The following is a 19,380-nucleotide window of genomic DNA, read 5'->3' as shown; positions in this document are numbered from 1 at the left end:
TGGCCAACTTATCTGTCTGTCTCTTTCTCTCTCTCTCTCTCTGACTTCGAGTGGCAGTCGATCAATCAGTATTTTATACCACAACAGCTGTTATGTGTGCAAACTATACAGAGTTGTCGTTCTAGAATCAAATATCATCGCCCATTGTAATTATATATTTTAGTGTCGTACAGTGTACAGCAATAATAACATGTACAAAATAATCGTCGGGCGATTTGACGCGCGTTTTCACTCGGTCCCCTTCACCTCTATACTTTGCGCCGTCCTCCCGACTAATAACGCGCTACTGTTATTGTAATTTCGAGTTTTTTTTTTTCTTTTCTTTCCGAATATATTCTCTCCTTGTACGTACATATCATTACACGTGACGGCGACGGCAGCGGCGGTGGCGGCGTTCAAGTCTCCGTACACCGTGACCGGCCGGCGGCGGCGACGGCGACGGCTATACGGCAACGTCGCAACAACCGCGCGCTAGGCGAGTACATAATATGCACACAATCGTCGTTCGCCTCCCCGCTTAATGGAATAATATATTATTACATAGCCGCCGCGTCGCGCACTTGCGCGTAGCCGCAACGCTGCCGCTTAATTGCGTAAGCGGCGTGTATCTATCGTTCGTGGCGACTTCGGCGGTGGTGTTGTTCTCAAGGCCACACGCCTTCGAGATCGTGTTTGTGTATAATATACAACTGCGGCCGAGAAAATCGGTCACCTCCTTATCTCCCACCGTCTCGCTGCTCTCCGCGTCTGAAGCGCACCGTACATAATTTAATCATATTATTATAATGCACTATGTGATAATATCGAATTTTATGGAATAATAATAATTGTGATATTATTCACAACGTGTTGACAATCATTGTCTTATTCCGTCACTGTACGGCTATCGGTTATAACTTAGAAGAAGCTCTTCGCCGCCAAAGACTCTTATCATGGTTATCACGTACATGTGTGCGTATATGTATATACAGTAGATATGCTCGTGTCTCGTCTCATGAATGCGCTCGTAAACATTTCGAGGCGATCGGTTTTTAACGAGCTTCTCGATAACGTACGAGCGTGGAAATTCCGCAAAGAGCGCCGAAACGATAATAATTGTTGACCGGCGGGACGATATCGAACGGTGGTGTAATAAAAGGAGGACGAGGAGGAGGAGGATGACGACGACTATAATATAATACGACGACGAGAGAATAATAATAATAACGATAACGATAACGGAGTTTTGGAGCGAATAGAAACGGAATCAATATAGTGCTATAATTCCGGGATGGATATCGATAGCGATCTGCAAAAAAAAAAAAATATCCCGAGCTTTAATCAAAATTAAAGTCTTAACTTACGGACATAATAATGTGTTGTATATAAATCCTTTGGCGACTATTCGTTATCCTTTGTATAGTGTATACACATATACCTTCGTTCCGCGCGGGGTAGGGTATATATAGAAACGTTTTTTTCCCCTAGTCCGTAATCGATTCCATCCAATAATGGATCGCGACGGTAGTGGTGGTGACGACGACGACGACGACGTTATTTCGTAAATTACGCAATGCGCTTTGTAATTATTTTCATTTTAACGCCCAATCTCGATATGTATCCACTAAAATTACGTTTTGAAATCGCGCGCATATCCTTACGCAATGGAGCCGTGGCGCAATGCTCACAAATTCACCACACGCACGGGCATGCGTATTATAACATTATTGTTATTATTCGACATGTGTATTATTGGCGAATCCGATCGGAAAAACGTTTTACTCTGACTGACGTTATTATTATTGATTTCGATGCCGCGGGAATAGAGTTGTGTTGGTTTAATATTTTCGATTTGCGGTTTTTTTTCTTATCGTTTGAAACCGTAAAACTCATTATATTATAATAATTAATAGTTCGTCTTACTTTGATCGGCCGACTGAACGAATTCTTTATATTTCCACGAGTAAAATGTAAAACGAGTCGATGCCATACAAAATATTATAAATATTTTGACGCTTCTTCTAAGTACAGATAATGTGTTTTGGTAGTTGGTACGCTGCAGATAAAGCAGATATATTGGTCTCCGCACCTTATCACAATCGCAATACAGTCGATTGAAGACGACCATATGTTTTATTATATCACTATCTTTGGTCGCGTATATTATGTATTATTATCTACAGTGTGTATCTAATTTTTTATTTTTTTTTGTTTATTACCTGTGCGTCATAACCTGCGCTATAACCGGTTTATGTTTACGGCAACCAAAGCATATTTTGTTTTTTTCTACCGCGAGATCTGTGCGGCCGGCGCGTAATCATTAAATATATTATCATTAAATTATTTTATACTTAAAAAAAAATAAATACGTATAGAGTATAGTATTAGTATATATAGGTATATAGGTACTCGATACAACAATAATAATATCAGCATCATCGTCGTCGCGTACACTATTGCAGCATTACAATAATAATACAACGCGACGTGCGCCCGCCAGAATACGATTTTATGCCGTCCGGAAAAATGTTTGTATTTTTTCTTTCGTTTTCTTCTCGTTACGCGGCGTAATAATATTCGTCGACGACCAACAGTCGTTTTCATCCTCCCACCCTCTATATCGAAAATTTATGACTTGTACGGCGCATTATGAATACGCACGAGCGCCTATGAATTATTATTGTATTTAGTATAAATTAATATATTTTAATATTTTAAAACCGAATTGTGTTTGCGCGCGTAAAACTGAGAAAAATATATTACGTAGTCGTCGTCGTCCAGCGACGTCGGGCGGGTACAGCGAGCGTGTAATATTATATATAATTATTGTTTATTACTCGTAATGATAGCGTGTACGACGGGATGTGTACAGACGGTTTATTTATTTATTTTTTTTTTTGCATTTGAAACCACTGACCCATTTTGATTTTAAGTCGTTAAGACGCTGTCGCGATAGTCAAATAACCGTCAACAATATATTATTTTATCAACCTATATATCTAAACTTTACGAATTTTTTCTTGATTATTTTTGTTTTGTTTTTTTGAACCATTAATTGTAGCAATAATGATAACGACGAGTGTTTTTCGTACAAACGCGTTAGAGTCATAGTCATTGTACCAATACTCGCATGACAACGTTGATAATAATAAAATATTAAAATATGTACATATTATACCTATAAAGTATAATATAGAGGATGACTATGCAATACCACTGCCGTCACCATTCGTCGTTACGCCGTGCGGTGTCCCTCTTCTACGTCTCTGCGTTGTCGTCGTCGTCGTCGTCGTCGTCGTCGTATGTAACGTTCCGCGGTCGTCTCGCGTATAATAATAGTAATAATATAATATGTCGGTTTGGTAATAACTTTAATAATAGGAGGTATTTTTTATTTTATTTTTTCACTATCATTATATTGTTCTCTCGTACAGACGTGGCGGGGAAACCTGTGCGATGAGAACCATTGTTGGCTAAAAACACACACTCGTAGGTACATATACGTATACATGTATATACATCATGCTTTATACATATTATAATATAAAATAATATGTAGTCTACACACTTATCCTACACGTACTTAAATTACCGAGTACGTATATTATTTGTATCGACACGATCATTTTCTCGAATGCGGCTCCTCGTATACTATGATCTTCGTCGTCGGATAACGGTGGTGTTCCTCATATCGTTATTATTTTTGAATTTTTGCGCCCAATCCTACAATTTATTTTTCTATTTAAATTATATGCAAGGCATACGTTCCTGTCCCCTCTACCCCCCGGTCAATTACAGTGATATTAGTTGAAATTTCGTATTAAACGTTCACTGTAAATTTAGACATTGTCTACTCAATTTCGACTGCGTAGTTAACACATTTGGGCGGTTGCTATTTTTTCGCGGTCGAGTTCGTAAATCTCCGCCATCGGCAGTCAGCCGGACAGGATTTCCGTTGTCCATTTCACATTTGGCTCTGTGCCGCCACCGTTGCCGCCGGTCGCGAGTGGCGTAATCGTGGTCTATTGTTTTTAGCGTTCTTACGACGTTGTGAAACAAATTATTTAATAATAATTATGATCACACCTCGACTACAACGTTATAATAACATTATATATAGACTCGGTCACAACAATATACATTTACCATTATTAAATATACAATGTCTCGCAATGTTATTACAATCCCCAAAAGCTTTCGCTACATTATGAAGTTGGAGTGTCAAAACGTTTTATGTTAAACAGATAAACAATTTTATTTTGGGTCAAAGCAATATGTTGATGAAATTTTAATACAAAAATCTATAAAGCTAATAATTATAACCAATATCAAAACAAACAAATTTTTATTAAAAATCTCAACCAAGATTAAACCAAGTACTCCATGACACCCCCTCACGCAGCTGTAACGTTTGTACAGTCTATTATCGTGCTCTTCGGTGGCATATAATATCATTTACGAATAGTGATAATATTAAATATCGTTTAGATCGTGTTTTAATATTTTAATTAAACCGGTAAAGTCGAACAATTTTGACTAATGGTGTGTCGTTTTGTGTTTCAGCCGTCCGAGCGGACAGGATGCGAGGAGGCCGAAACAAATTCGGACCGATGTACAAACGAGACAGGGCGAGAAAGTTGCAGATGATGCGTCAGCGACAGATGGCCGTGCAGACGTTGCGCGGCGGCGTGGTCACGTCGGCCGGAGCCAACAACCACCACCAATTCGCCATGTTGGCCGGCGACGCGGTCACGCTAGGCCAGTACCCAGGCTCCACCATCACGTCATCGGTGTCCAGTTTGCACATCAAACAAGAAATTCAGATTCCCCAGGTGAGACAATTTTGCGGTTTTCATATTATTACCGCGTTTGGAAACGTTTAAGAAAAAATAAATAACATTAACAACAACCATGAACGTTTCTCGGTGTTAGGTATACAATGTCTCATCATAAATCGAAACTTATCAAGCCCTTACTCAACGGCATACAAATTAAAATTAAAAATAAATTCGCAAAACTAAATTATAAGCGTTTTTTTTTTTACACGAAACTTACATTTAATACTATAGCATTTTAATTCAATCCACGTCTTCAAACCGTATCCCCGATGAGCCCACTCGAACATTAGATAATATTATGCTCTAAGCTTGCGCGAGATATTCCCTACCAATGGTGATTTCCCCTATCAAGTGTTGTACGTTACCAATGTATTTCGATATCTTATTAATTTATTGTCCATGCGTGTTTATACAATAAAAAAAAAAATCAACCTTTTTTAATGTACAGGAAGCGCGCATACAACGATAGTGTAACACACCGCCCCTATCTGAAGTGACAACCGCGCGTTATCGATCAGTTTTATTTAACATAATCGTTTCCAACATTACATCACCACGATCATTGCGCATCACATCGGCGTTCGACTTTTCTGTTTTCAAACCGTACCCGACGATGAGCTTCCTACAAAATAATTATATATTATTGTTTTTGAGTGTAATTACGGTGTGTGATGTATCTGCGTCGATATTATTTTTCTCATCGGACGAACGCATATCATCACATAACAATATTATTTACGTATTTGCGTGGGTAACTTTGCGGTAATCAATTTCACATATAATAATAATATAACGCGCGGTCGTCGTTGCAACGCGCATGATGTCTGTGGCGACCGATGTGGTGTCCTACGCGATCGCGTAGGCTCGGTATAAAATGTGCGTAGTTGTTTAAACTGGTGCGAAATGGAAATCCCCCATCCCCTCTCGCCCCAATTAACATTATTTTTACACGATCACCGTGAGCCAAAAGCCCGTCTCGTGGGTTTTGATATTTTATCGACTGTCGCCTATAGGCGGCGTACGATTTGCGCTAAAGAAGAATGTTGTTACAATGTTCTATTAGTTTTCACTACCTAACCTAAGTGTGACGTAATAAAATTGCGTTCAGTAGAACCAACTTCGTATGTTAAGTTTATGTAGTATTAGATAATATAAGTGAATTGAGCTATTATCAAACTTTATGTGTTCTTACGGTGGCTATTTTTGGAAAATATTTGGATAATATATATATATTTTTAAAGTGAGATGTGAGCATTTTTAAATTGTAACGTCTTACACGAGTGCTTCCCAATTCGCACTAAAAACGAAAAGGTAGTTTAGGCGCGGTGGACGCGGAAAACCTTATAGATTTAGTAGCGCGACATATCTTATAATACGTTTGTTTGTTCTCGAACAGGTGTCTTCGTTGACGTCTTCACCCGATTCGTCTCCCAGCCCGATCGCCGTGGCTCTGGGTCAGGCCGGACTCGGGTCTCTGGCCACGGGCGCCGGAGGCACCACGTGTGTGGTCAACCAACACTCGCAAATGACGCTGCAAATCGTGGCATCGGCCAACGGCAACAACAACAACAACACTAGCAGCAGCAACAACAACAACAACAACAACAGCAGCAGCAGCAGCACGGGCGTGACCAACATGGTCGGAGCGAACGGCGGAGTGCCGCCGTCGCAACACCAGCAACATCACCAGCAGGCCCAGCAGCAACAACAGCAACAGCAGTCGGCGGTTCCGGCCGCGTCCATGTTGTCCGTGAACAAAATGTGGTCGCCACCGTCGTCGCCCAAGAACAACTACCTGTTGTCCGCGCACCAGCAGCAACAGCAACAGCAGCAACACCACGTGCCGCAGCAGCAGCAGCAGCAACAGCAGCAACAGCAGATGGTGGACGGCGGCGGTAGCACGTCGACCGCCGCGGCCACGACCGCCAACGGCGGCGGCGGCGTCAAAGGCATGTCGCCCATGATCCGGGACTTCGTGCAGGGCCTGGACGACCGGGAGTGGCAGAGCTCGCTGTTCGGCTTGTTGCAGAACCAGACGTACAACCAGTGCGAGGTCGATCTGTTCGAGCTCATGTGCAAGGTGCTCGACCAGAATCTATTCTCGCAGGTGGACTGGGCGCGGAATTCGGTGTTCTTCAAAGATTTAAAGGTAAACGATCTCTACTTAATGCATAATAACATAATACGTCGGCTTATCTTATCTCACCTAACCTAATCGAGTCGCGTATGATCATTATGGCACGTCATCTATACCGCCATGACGACGACGTGGTACAAAAACGTCGGTGTGTGTAGACGATTTCTATTTGCGGGATGACGAGATTAAAAAAAAAAAAAAAACAAACCCGATTTCGCTCTGCAGCTCTCGAGGGGCGAGCCGTCGATATGTGTGTATACTCACACACAGCCGATATGCTCGAGCGACAGGCGATAAGCAACCCCCCCCCCCCATACCTATGCAGAGATGGTCGTGTTCAATGTACATGATATATTATATTATAATATATTGACATATTATTATGTGTGTACAATTTCGTGTTTGTACACACGCGCGCGTGATCGGTCCATTATGAAAACAGCGGTAGACCGATCGTTTCGCGGTTCGGGTTGGTTGCAAATATTGTTGTGTCTGTGTGTATGTGTGTGTGTGTGTGTGTGATGAAGGGGGGAGAGTGGGTATACGAACAAAAAAAAATCAGGCCAAGTTCATCGCCGCCACACACACGCGCAAGCACTCGGTAAGTCGTTGTTGTGTACGTAACGCACTCGCACTCACAGTCGCCCGGCGGTTGGCCCGCGCCGTTTTGCGCAACTCCGGCGCACTGAAAGCCCAACGACTCGAAACCGATTGTGTATGTATGTGCATGTGTGTACAACAATGCCGTCGATGCCGTGCGTGCGATTTTTTTTCTCGTATTTATTATTTAATTACGATCGAAATGATATATTATTATGGCGGCCGAAAAAAAAACGAGTTAGCCTCAGCAACGATTGTGTTATTATTATTATTATTATTATTATTATTATTATTATTATTGTCGTTATATCGTAAGAGGTGCGTATTATATTATATCGCGTGGTGCGTGCGACGGGACAGCCCGCTCGGGAAAACAACCGCGACACGCGAAATCCCGTGGGATTCGCGTATATTATTTTTCTGTTGTGAAATATAATAATAATAATAATAATAAAATATAAGAGTTACAGCAATGGCGTCGTGCCTGTATTATATATTATATTGATATTATTTAAAAAAAAAAAAAAAAAAAACGGCAGCTCGTATTAGCTAGCGACCGTGTGTGCGATGTGCATCGTAATGACAATATCGTAATGTTATGCACACGCGTACCTGTGCTATTTATCATACCGTTCGACGACGTTTCTAATTGCGCGCGTCGTCGGTCGTTTAAAAATATACAAAAAAAGAGTATAAATATACAGTGCGAGCACTGTGCAGCGAGTAAGCGCATGGCGCTCGGCTGCCGTTGGCCCGGCACAAGGCACAAAGACAGCCGATGGTCGCGGCACCGGCCCCGTATTGTGCGGTAGTCGCGGCAGTCGTCCCGGGGGCCCGATTTAGGGGGTCAGCGGCGGCGACGTCCTCGATGGTGGTGCCGGTAGTGGTGGCGGCGGCAGCGGCAGCGGTGGTGCTCGCCGTTCCCTCCGCTTCGCCGCCTTTTGACGATGCTCATTATGTGTCGGCGTTGCCGTTCCGCCGACATCGTCGTCGTTGATAAAATACATTATTATTATTATTATTATTATTATGCGTTCAATCGAATCGGAACGACAATGTCGCCCTCGACCGTACTCGCAATATTGTTATTTATTATGCATAATCATAATATATTGCATAGTTTAAGTGTGGGAGTGTGACGATGATACTCTTAGGACTCGGCGGGGGAGGGGGTGACTCTGAAAAATATTCGATCCGGGGAAAACCATTTGACCGGCCCTCAAATTTGTTTCGTCCTGGGTATATTTCTCGGAGATACACACGCTTATGTTGAAGTTTTTAATATACTTAATATATTGCGTTCAAACCAGTAATTACCAAATAAATTAACTCAAAGGTTGTGCTTAATCGAAACTAAGTATAATATTAAATGAAAAAAACAATTTACATTGTTACTTTATCTAATACATCAGTTTTAATATTTTTAAATGTCAATGATGTTTTTGACATAAAATAATAATATTTGATATATTTTTATTTTTATCTACAGCCGTAAAGCAAGAATGCCTCTAATTATTAATTATAAATAATAACGCAACGTCCACTCCCAGTCACCGAGAAAAGTCCTGATATCAGTTAGTTGACATTGTACGCTACCGCTTGTATAGTTCGGGAAATGCCATACCGTCGCAGTGTAACACTATTGTGTACGAATCGGAAATAAAATATGATTTTTATACCTTTACATTTTTTAACGTTGTTAAAAATTTACAACTTGTGTTTGAAATATTTAACATCGTTTTGCTTGCGGCTCGACCGGCAGTTGCAAACTTAGTTGAATATTTCATTTGTTCGTTCGTCGGTTTATTTTACACTAATATCACTTTAGTGTGTGTTTGTGTTTTTTCTGGGTCATATCGATGGCGCGGTAGAGGTATTCGCGGGTGACGTATAGATGGCCGGAAAGGAGCGCCCCCGCACGAAAGTTCGACCGTTGTACTACTCGATAAACCCGCCAGCCCATTCTTTCCCTAGTTTTAATTTTTTTTTTTTTTTGTACTTTTGATTACTATCAAAGCATTTACTTACAATATAGGTTTCAATACTAACAATAGGCTGTAGCCAACCGCCAATTAAATATTAAAATATGTTCTCAAGTTTTATGTTATTTACACTAATACTTTTTAATGGCAATATGAAAGAACACGATTTGATTACACGTTACACTTTATTGTTGAATACAATTTTTTTTTGACCCGTAATTTTCAATATAGTTTTGTTTAAAAAATTTTAAGTCTTGAAAATTTTAAATATTGTTGATTTTTTTTTTCAACAAAAGAAAACATTCCGATTGGTGTTTCAGTCACGGTCGTATTTTATCAAACATTTTGTACTTATTAAAATAACTTGAGATATTTACGTATTATGCATTGTATACGTCTTATATGTATATAAATATCAAATTATTTTTATAAAACAATTCTGAACGTTTTTAATAAATAAAATAATAATATATGATAACGTTTATTAGTAACGTTCTCCAAAAAATTCGTTTTTCGGGTATCTATTATTAATAGGTCTCGGCGTTTTATGCGTGGATCAAATAATATACTTGAATAAACATAAAATGTGGACCGGACGGATACGCTATATGCTTGCGTGTGCTCCGATATCATTGTACAACGGGCAACTCCCATTAGATATATGTATGTAAGTTATAAAAATTACACGACTGTTGTTCAACACACGTTAAACGACGAGACGAAAAGTTTGCATTGCGCCCGTGACACAAATATTTTGAAATATATTTATATTCATTGCTCGGTTTCAGTTTTTTTTGTTATATATAATACGCGCGTACGTAAAAATTAAAACAATATATTCTTATGTACTTTGCGAAACAGTTAAAAATCTAAAACGTGTTTTAAGCACAATGTTTTATGCATAAACAATGTTTTATTTTAACTGAAAGAATGCCGAGAGAATAATATTATTGTTTACTTGACGGAAATTCACATAGAATTTTGTTTTTGGAGAATTTCTAAATTAAAATAAAATGAAAATATAAAAGTACATACTATAAACAAAGCATAAACCAAGGTCAAAAGTCTTGCATATTGCGATTGAAATGAAAAAACTTTCATTTCAGAAAATTTAAAGTGTGAATTTAAAACTGGTATTACTATAAAACATTAATATGAAATATATTGTAATATTGTTATGGGAGCCTCGGCGGAATGTTTTTGAAACGAAATTAATTTACTGGTAGGATGATATTTCTTGTTTATATCTTACGTAACGATTTATATAAATACATTTATGCAGTAAATTTTATGTAATTTTTATTTGGATGTCACACGTGTTAACAAAATATTTTTGTAACCACCGATAACGTGTGACTACATTTCTAAAACCAAATAGTTTTTCATTTTTATTGATGTGTGCTGCAAACGTGGTGTTAATTCTATACACTTATGTAATCGTTTATTTATTTTTAGAAACCATGGCGGTATGATAATATACAAATCATACATAAAAAAGATGGTTTCGAGTTTTATTCAGAATATAGTCGCTCATATGTATATAATATACGTCCATAATATTTAACCACGGTACAGCGATGATAATCGAGTATGTTATATTGCTTTGTCATAATGAAATATATTATAACCATGTTGTATATTAGTTGTATAACGAGTGGGTTATTTTAAAATAAAAACTTAACTGAATTTTTTTGGCCAAAGGTCAGCTTTCCCTATTTGCGCGTGGTGTGCTGAAGGGGAGGAAATAGTCGCTTCTTGTCTCTGGGGAGTTTTCGTTGAGAATGGAGAATGCGTGACGTCTATCAGATGAACGATGAAAAAACAACACATTATATGCATAATATATAAATATGTATACAACTCGATGTTTAAACACGTATGTAATATAATAATAAAATTATGTCGTTAAAGCTCGGGTGTCGAGGGGAGGAGGTCGAACATTATTAAACCATAGCGTAGGCGACATCGGCGGGGGTTAAACGTTCGTGGAGGGGTGTAGTCTGCAACTAGGTTAATTTGGTTGTGTATGGTAGGTCATGGTCAGGCCAGGGATCGATCTTTCTCGGGCGCGGGTTGGAAGGGATATACGTCATCGTGTGTATGCGCGTGCGCGAGTCTGCGAGTTTGTGTCTGTGGGTCGCCTAAGACGCCTGTACTACGCTATAATATCGTGTCCCATTTATTATGATACTATTATTATAAACGCTTCGTTTTTTACTCGGTAGGGTTTTTGCAATATTATTTGCCAGTTAGACGCATTCCGGACGATGGGTTTTAATTTCCGTCGTTATAACTTATTGTTTTTTTTGGTTTCGGTGTGAAAACCTTAAACCGTTTTCCTCTTATTCTCCCTCGTCTGTGTGTTTATTTTTTCCGTGAGGGTCTTCGTTTATATTTTTCGTCGATTGTGTTTGTTCGCGCGCCAAATAACGCGAGACGTATATAAATATAGCATATATTTAATACAACACACCCCGCACGCGCCGAACCGTTTATAACGCAAATAACGTCGTCGCCACAGCCGCCGCGTTGTTCCAATGACCTATTTTTTGGGGTTGCCAAAAAAAAAAAAAACTGAAAAAGTGACTATCGGTCTCGCCATTACCCGCGGCCCCTTTCTATATACGCCCGCCAATTAAGTGTTATCAAATGTTATTTTTGTTGTTTTTTTTTTTAATGTTATACGTGTCGGGTCTTATAATATTATGTATTTGTCTTCTAGGCGACGCGACGGCGTTTATTCTCTCAGATATCGTAATATACACACCTTGCGCGTCATATTATTGTATTATACTTACAATAAGTTATAACACACTCCTCGGGTTCATTGTTTTCTGCGACGACCGCGGGTTAAGAACATTTGTGTGTGTGTGTGTGTTATATTTATACTTAAAAATAACAATAATAAAAAAACGCGTGTATACGCTGTTTTTAGTGTAAATATTGAGTGTCGTGAACCTAATGCCAATTTTCGTCACCTTGAAATTATGATGTTCTCTGACTACTAAACGTTGGTGAACAATAAAAAGGGGGAAAATATCACACACGCGCTTACACTGCACGCGGAAGTGTTGAAGAAAAAACTACATATAACAACATAATATGTAATATCAACATCACGGTGGACACTGACTCCGTCGTTCCATACACAGGCAACTGCTACTATTGTAGTTTATTTTTTGCTCAAGTTCATCGGCCCGAGATTTGTTTAGTATTTCATTAAACGTATGTTATTATTATTATTGATATTAGTACCTTGTATAGTGTGGTGTGCCCTTGTGTTGTCGCATCATGCTTTACACGCGACGAAGGTGGCGCAGCGTCCAATCAGACGACATATGTGGCTTTGGATCTGTTCGTTTTTCCCACCCTCTGATGTATTATATTATATAATAGTTATTATAACATTGCAATCCCAAGTTGTGCTGTTTATATCGCACGACGGTGACATGTTTACGCCGTACACGATTAATATGTAGGTAGGTACTTAGTATCCATACATTTTCACATGACGTGTTCTATACGTTTCTTTTTGTGATATTCATTTAAATATTATAAACGTATACTAATCCGGCGAGACGGATTTTCTTTTCTTAGTCTTATCAAAATCTAGTGTCGTTTCTACCTCAATAAATCGTCCACACCTATTTTAATCCCCATAGTATAACGCACTATGCAAACATAATGTGAGTATACGTATTGTACTTATAAGCTGTTTGTTGATTACACAATTAAAATTTATTTTTTTCACAAATACCTACATAATATTATTTGCGTTGTGTAATAGTTGATCAAACTGATTGTTTCTTGATTTTAGTGATTCAAATAGTAAGATATTCAAATAAATCTTATATAAATATTATATATATATATGTATTTAAAGTAAAGTATTTAAATCTATAATATACTTGAAACACCCACTGGTAGGTTCTGGTTGGTGCGATGAAAACCCCTTTTTATGCCGCTTTATATAATATGTGAATCTCATCCAAACCTCATTTTTTTTTATATCCAGCTTTATTACGGCCACGATTTGAGAAAGAACCGTGGGCAACGTGTTTAAACTTTTCCGTGACCGACTCATTAACAGAAGAATTAGCCTGAAAATATCACAATCATGTCTCGTTCTGTGCATCACGTCACGATCCCGCGTGCTAGGTGTTGACACATACATTTCTATATCATCTAACCGGTTGTCCGATAAGTTTTTGTAATTATCAAACACTGACGTCCAGACGTGCACTTTTTTCCCGGTGCAGCTGCATTTGCTACATACCTACAGTTGTCGACGACGATGATGCTCAGAGATTGTACTTAGGCGTAGTATAAACAACATGATAAATAGGTGCAGTGCAAATATCCGCAGTCGGGAGATTTCTTGACGTCATTATAAAATAAAATAAAAATAATATTTTTAAAATGATGTCATGCACACGTTTTGCGTTCAGATCATTTCGGTACATTTTATAACACTCGGTGCTCGGTATATAGTATTTTATCGTAGTAAAATATTTCGACGACGACGATACATACGATGCAATATGCATTTGTATGTGATATCGCAATTTCACTGATATATATAAAACTATATTATTATGTATAACGCGCATAGGTAACGATAATAAAACGTACTCCCATGTTACGTCGTCGTTGTTTAATATTATTATTATTATTATTATTGTATACTTTTTTGGCGTGTATCCAGTACGCCACATGTCAAATGTCCCATTTTTACGTTTACAAGGTTCTTGTGGATTAATAAAATCAGCGGGAACGCGTTTTAACGATATATTATTGTGTATGTATAACAACACCTATGTAACGTATGTATAATATTATTAAAAATAGACATGGTGGCCAACTCTATATAATGAAAAAATAATGATGATGACGATGATGATTAGGCACGCTGCACCGCAGGTCTCGATGATAATATTACGCGTAATACATTCTCGTCCTGCCGAGGAAATACCTCGCTTTACTGCTGCGGTACGACGGCGACGGTGTTGTTTTTCTTACGGCGGCGTATCGAATTTTCCACGCGCGCGCGCAAGTGAAATCGCCGGCATTGGCCTTGAGCTTCAAGGTTCTATCCTGTGGTGAAAGCGGAAAACGCAGATGAGATGGAGTGTAAAAAAAAAATTAAGATTCATGTAATAACGCGCGTAACATGTTACTGTATTAAGATATTTTTTTTTTCGGATTTTTGATCGACTGCGACGACGACTACAACTACTGACACAGAGTAAAACGGATAGAATAATTTGTATAAACGTAATCACGCGTAGTAGAATTAGTTGAGTCGAATTAGCGGTTCTTTTAGTCTTTTCATGTCTGAGTTCCGTCTACATATTTTAAAAGTTGTCAAGTACATATAGTACTGAATCTAATAACTTAATTATTTTGCTTATTGAAAAATAAATACGTTATTTTACATGTATAGAGTCTTTTATAAGGAGCTAAAGAATGTAAATGTAATTAGAATGAAAACTTAAGCATTAATTACACAAAAGTAAAATCAAATATTGTGTATGTACAATTTTACGGTTTAATTAATATAATGTCACCACCAGTGTTGTTTTGAATGATCGAGGACGTCATTATCTCATTTAGTCTTGAATAATTTGTTAAGTTCAATTAATTTCATTTTTGTTTTTTTTTTTTTTTTTTGTTTTGTATTTATAATAAATGAGAAAATTTATCTTTTGTACAGATTTTTCGACATGAAAAAAGAATTAGTTTTGTTGGGTTTGTGTGGAAAACGCTGTTATTTAATGTAAATATAATAATTTTCAAATTGTTTTATCAATCGAGATTACCTTTTCATACCACCTATGAGCTTTCCTCGTTATCAAAGGTTGAGAAACACTGTTATAGATGGTTGTTTTGTTTTTGTTGTTGAAGTAATAGTAGTATATAGGTAGTTATTTTGTTGTCGTTGTTGCAGAAGTAGTAGTAGTAGTAGTAGTAATAGTAGTAGTAGTACTGGTAGTAACTATATAGTATTAGGTTGTAGTAGTAATAGTAATCGCCGTCGTGTGTACGTCTCGGACTCGAACGAGAATATAATATAAAAACGAAATTACCGTCCGACCAAAAACGAGTGCACGCAGTCGTTACGGATTTATATATATACCTTACGTGTATTATACCTATTATTATTATATCATTATTATTACTATTATTATACCGTGTAGATATATGCATCTATCTATCTATACAAATGTATGTATGTGTAATACACGTCTATATACGGCGCAACCACCGTCGTCACAGACTCTTCTTTCACTTTTCAAGGTCTTACGATTCGTTACGCGTAAATGCTGCAAGTAGGTTTGATCATAATGTTATACGCTCCGATCGCGCGATCCGCCATGAATACAACGCGTATATATATATATATATATATTTATACCCGTGTAATGGTATCGTTGTTGGCGTATAGGTATGCGAAGAGAATATCCGCAGCAGTTGACGGTGGAGACGGGAATTGATATAGATTTAATCCTGCGCTACTATGACCCACCGTCGTCGTAATCACGATTATGCAACGAGACACACGTCCCCGGTATAAACACATCATCCTCCCTATATGTTTAACCCCGCGGGTAAAGTTCCGTCGTTTTTCCGTTTAGGAGATACCCCGAGGCCACGATTTAGCTAATTCTAAAATGCGGCGGCAGCTAAGTACATATCATAATATTAGGTATATAACGAAAATATGCGCATATAATACAACTTCATTATCATCACCCAGACGTGTGAACTTACTTGCGTGTTACCGGTGCTGATGTATGAAATTATAATGTTATACGTATTATTATAATAGTGCCTATAATATATGCGTATATTAATATCGTATTCCACCAGTCTATAATACTAGGATTATATTATCTCGTATCTGCTCGGTACATACCATAATGTTATTTGGCTGTTATGCATTTCATAAACTATTGCGATTGTTCTGAATCCGATTACCTAAACGTTTTTTTTTCTTTGCATTACACAGGTGGACGACCAGATGAAACTGTTGCAGCACTCGTGGTCGGACATGCTGGTGCTGGACCACATCCATCAGCACATGCACAACAACCTGGCCAACGAGATCATGTTGCACAACGGGCAAAAGTTCGATCTGCTCGCGCTCGGTCTGCTTGGCGTCACCTCGATGGCCGACTGTTTCGCCCAGGTCATCGACAGGTTACAGGAACTCAAGTTCGATGTCGGCGATTACATTTGCCTAAAGTTCCTGCTGTTGTTGAATCCTGGTAAATCGTCGTTATTATACAGAAGACGCTTACGCTCTTCCCCTCCACCCTCTCATGTACAGGTGGGTTGTCTGGTGGATTTGAAGATTTAAACAAAATTAAAAATAACGATAGTCAAATCGTAGAGTAGGTCAAATCCTCCAGATTACATCCAGTGTACCGTGAGATATAGTGCGAGAATGACAGGGTTTTAACGGTTTTGTGTTGTTTTTGTTTTTCGCCGTAGATGTCAAAGGGATCGGTAACAGTAAACACGTTCACGAAGGTCATGAGCAAGTGTTGAAGGCTCTGTTGGACTATTGCATCACAGCCAACTCTCAAGTACAGGTAAACGAGATTAAAACATAATCATTGAATAATATAGATTACGTTTAGTAACGATCCGATGTTTAACGTCCCGAATCGACCGCGCGTCGTTTTTACAGGACAAATTTACCAAATTGTTGTCCGTGCTGCCCGAGATCCATCACATAGCCACCAGGGGCGAGGAGAGTCTATACTTGAAGCATTGTAGCGGCGGTGCTCCGACGCAGACGTTGCTCATGGAGATGCTGCACGCCAAGCGAAAATAACACAAATCACACAATATATACCTAAACACACCACTCACCACCAAAATATCATATTTATAACGATAATAGCGTACTGTTATTATTATTATAATAATGATAATAAATTATTATTGTTATATTTAAATATATATATATATTTAAACCACACACAACACAACACCCCAAAAACACACTCACACACACATACACACCCACATACACACGTGCAACGTCAAATCGACACCATCTGCAATGCGAAGAAGGACATTCGCACGTACTCCTCGCACTCGTTCACACGTAAGAGATACATTAAATAATTATGATTTTCCCTATATTTTCACCGTCGTAGAAGTCGTGTAATATCGTTATTATGATATTATTGTGATGCGCAGCTCCGTGGCTGCCCATCGGGCGGGCGGCTCGAGTTTTAACCCGTTTTCTTTTTTATCGCTTGTCGGCCCCGCTACTGGTTAGGCTAGGTTGGTTTATACGCACGACGGTCATTAGACGTGAGCGAGTGTTATTTATTTAGTTTTTATGACATGATAATAATTGATAACATTTATCCGCGAACACGTCTGCCGTCCGGTGTCAAGGGGGACTAGTTTGGACTCTCGATATCTCGTTTCGTTGCACAGTCGTTGTGTTTGTAGTACGCCGCGTTCGCGTAATATTCTCGCGACCGTCGTGTTATTAATAATGTACGGTTTACGTATGCCGCCTACTTAATAATAATGTATTGAACATCGCCAATTAGGTCGTTGATGTTTTCTCACATCAAGACAAGGAGCATACTACGAGACTCTGAATCAATCATGTTATTTATCGAAATCGCGAAATACAGTCGTAGTGCTCTGCCTACCTACCTAACCTACCTATAATAGGTGTTTATCGCACTGTAACTGTTATTTTAAATATTATTATTATTATTATTATTTTTTTTTTTTATCCTAACGATATTTTGCCGATCATTTTGGCACACGACGCCGGACGGATAACAAAATAATTCTGTAACTTCCGATAATAGTCGTCGCCAGTCAATTTTTATTTTCCAACGAAACCGTCTATTGCTGTCCGTCTTATATGAAGTGTATAACCCTATTTTTATTTTTTTTGTTTTCAGGGTCGGCCAAATATTTTAAAAGACAAATCCTATCATCGTCTATTTGAGCGACAGCCACGTTACCATGACAACTAAATACATTTTGAGTCATTACAGAGTTACCAACTGATCTCGTCGACAGCGTCATTACACACGTACGCGATGTTGGTCAAAACTACTCGTACACACCACGTACACTGATGTACACATACACCAATACACAATTACACACACTTACACAAATACACACCACATAATTATTAATATTATTTATTATTAATTATTTAAATTATGTTTTTTTTTTTATAATATGTTTAAGAAAAGTAATCCTTCCGATGACTAATGAAATAAGAGTGCATAATGTGCGCCCAAAAATCCGATTATTATTAATTATGTTATGTTTAATAGTGTATATTATATATTAGAGCATAATGCATATGTATACATATATTTTTATTATGAGCTATATAGTTTGTATATATATATATTATGATGATTTTAATGCTTATCTTAGGTATTTAATGTTTGGTTACCAAATCTCAAAAGGCCAGTAAAAGGAGATGTGCTCAAGGTTAAAAAATGTTAAAAAAAGTTTATATTATTAACAGTTTAATGCAAGCCGTTCAGTTCCTACACACACTGTTCCAATTTTAAATAAGTTATTAATCCGTTATATTATGTTCGGTTTTCTTTTTCTTTTTATTAATTGCAGAAATTTTGTTCATGAAAGAGATATTTAAGTAAGAAACATATACAAAGAGAAAATGATTACAATACATTATGTTTGACGATTTTGCTGTTAACAGTATTCGTGTGTTTTACTGTAAATTGTATCGTTATTATCAATATTTTTATTTCAAAATTATAAAGATCTTAATGATTTAAACCAATTTATTATAATCCGCACACTCATGTTTTGTTTC

General features: G+C 38.0%; 1 protein-coding gene across 1 annotated transcript in view; it reads left to right on the top strand.

Moving 5' to 3' along the window:
• Positions 1–18,856, top strand: part of LOC112595541 (nuclear hormone receptor FTZ-F1) — a 63,087-nt gene extending 44,231 nt beyond the window's left edge. The window contains exons 5-10 of the mRNA XM_025340788.1: positions 4,543–4,811; positions 6,214–6,966; positions 16,546–16,804; positions 17,031–17,131; positions 17,230–17,652; positions 18,479–18,856. Coding sequence (XP_025196573.1) covers positions 4,543–4,811; positions 6,214–6,966; positions 16,546–16,804; positions 17,031–17,131; positions 17,230–17,376 — 1,529 coding nt within the window. The 3' untranslated portion in view covers positions 17,377–17,652; positions 18,479–18,856. The remainder of the gene's footprint in view (positions 1–4,542; positions 4,812–6,213; positions 6,967–16,545; positions 16,805–17,030; positions 17,132–17,229; positions 17,653–18,478) is intronic.
• Positions 18,857–19,380: the final 524 nt, after the last annotated feature.

This window comes from Melanaphis sacchari, unplaced genomic scaffold (genome assembly GCF_002803265.2).
Source record: "Melanaphis sacchari strain LSU unplaced genomic scaffold, SCAv2.0 Contig27_pilon_pilon, whole genome shotgun sequence".
Lineage (NCBI taxonomy): Eukaryota > Metazoa > Arthropoda > Insecta > Hemiptera > Aphididae > Melanaphis > Melanaphis sacchari.
The sequence above is the reverse complement of the archived record's forward strand: the minus strand, read 5'-3'. Positions and strand labels throughout refer to the sequence as shown.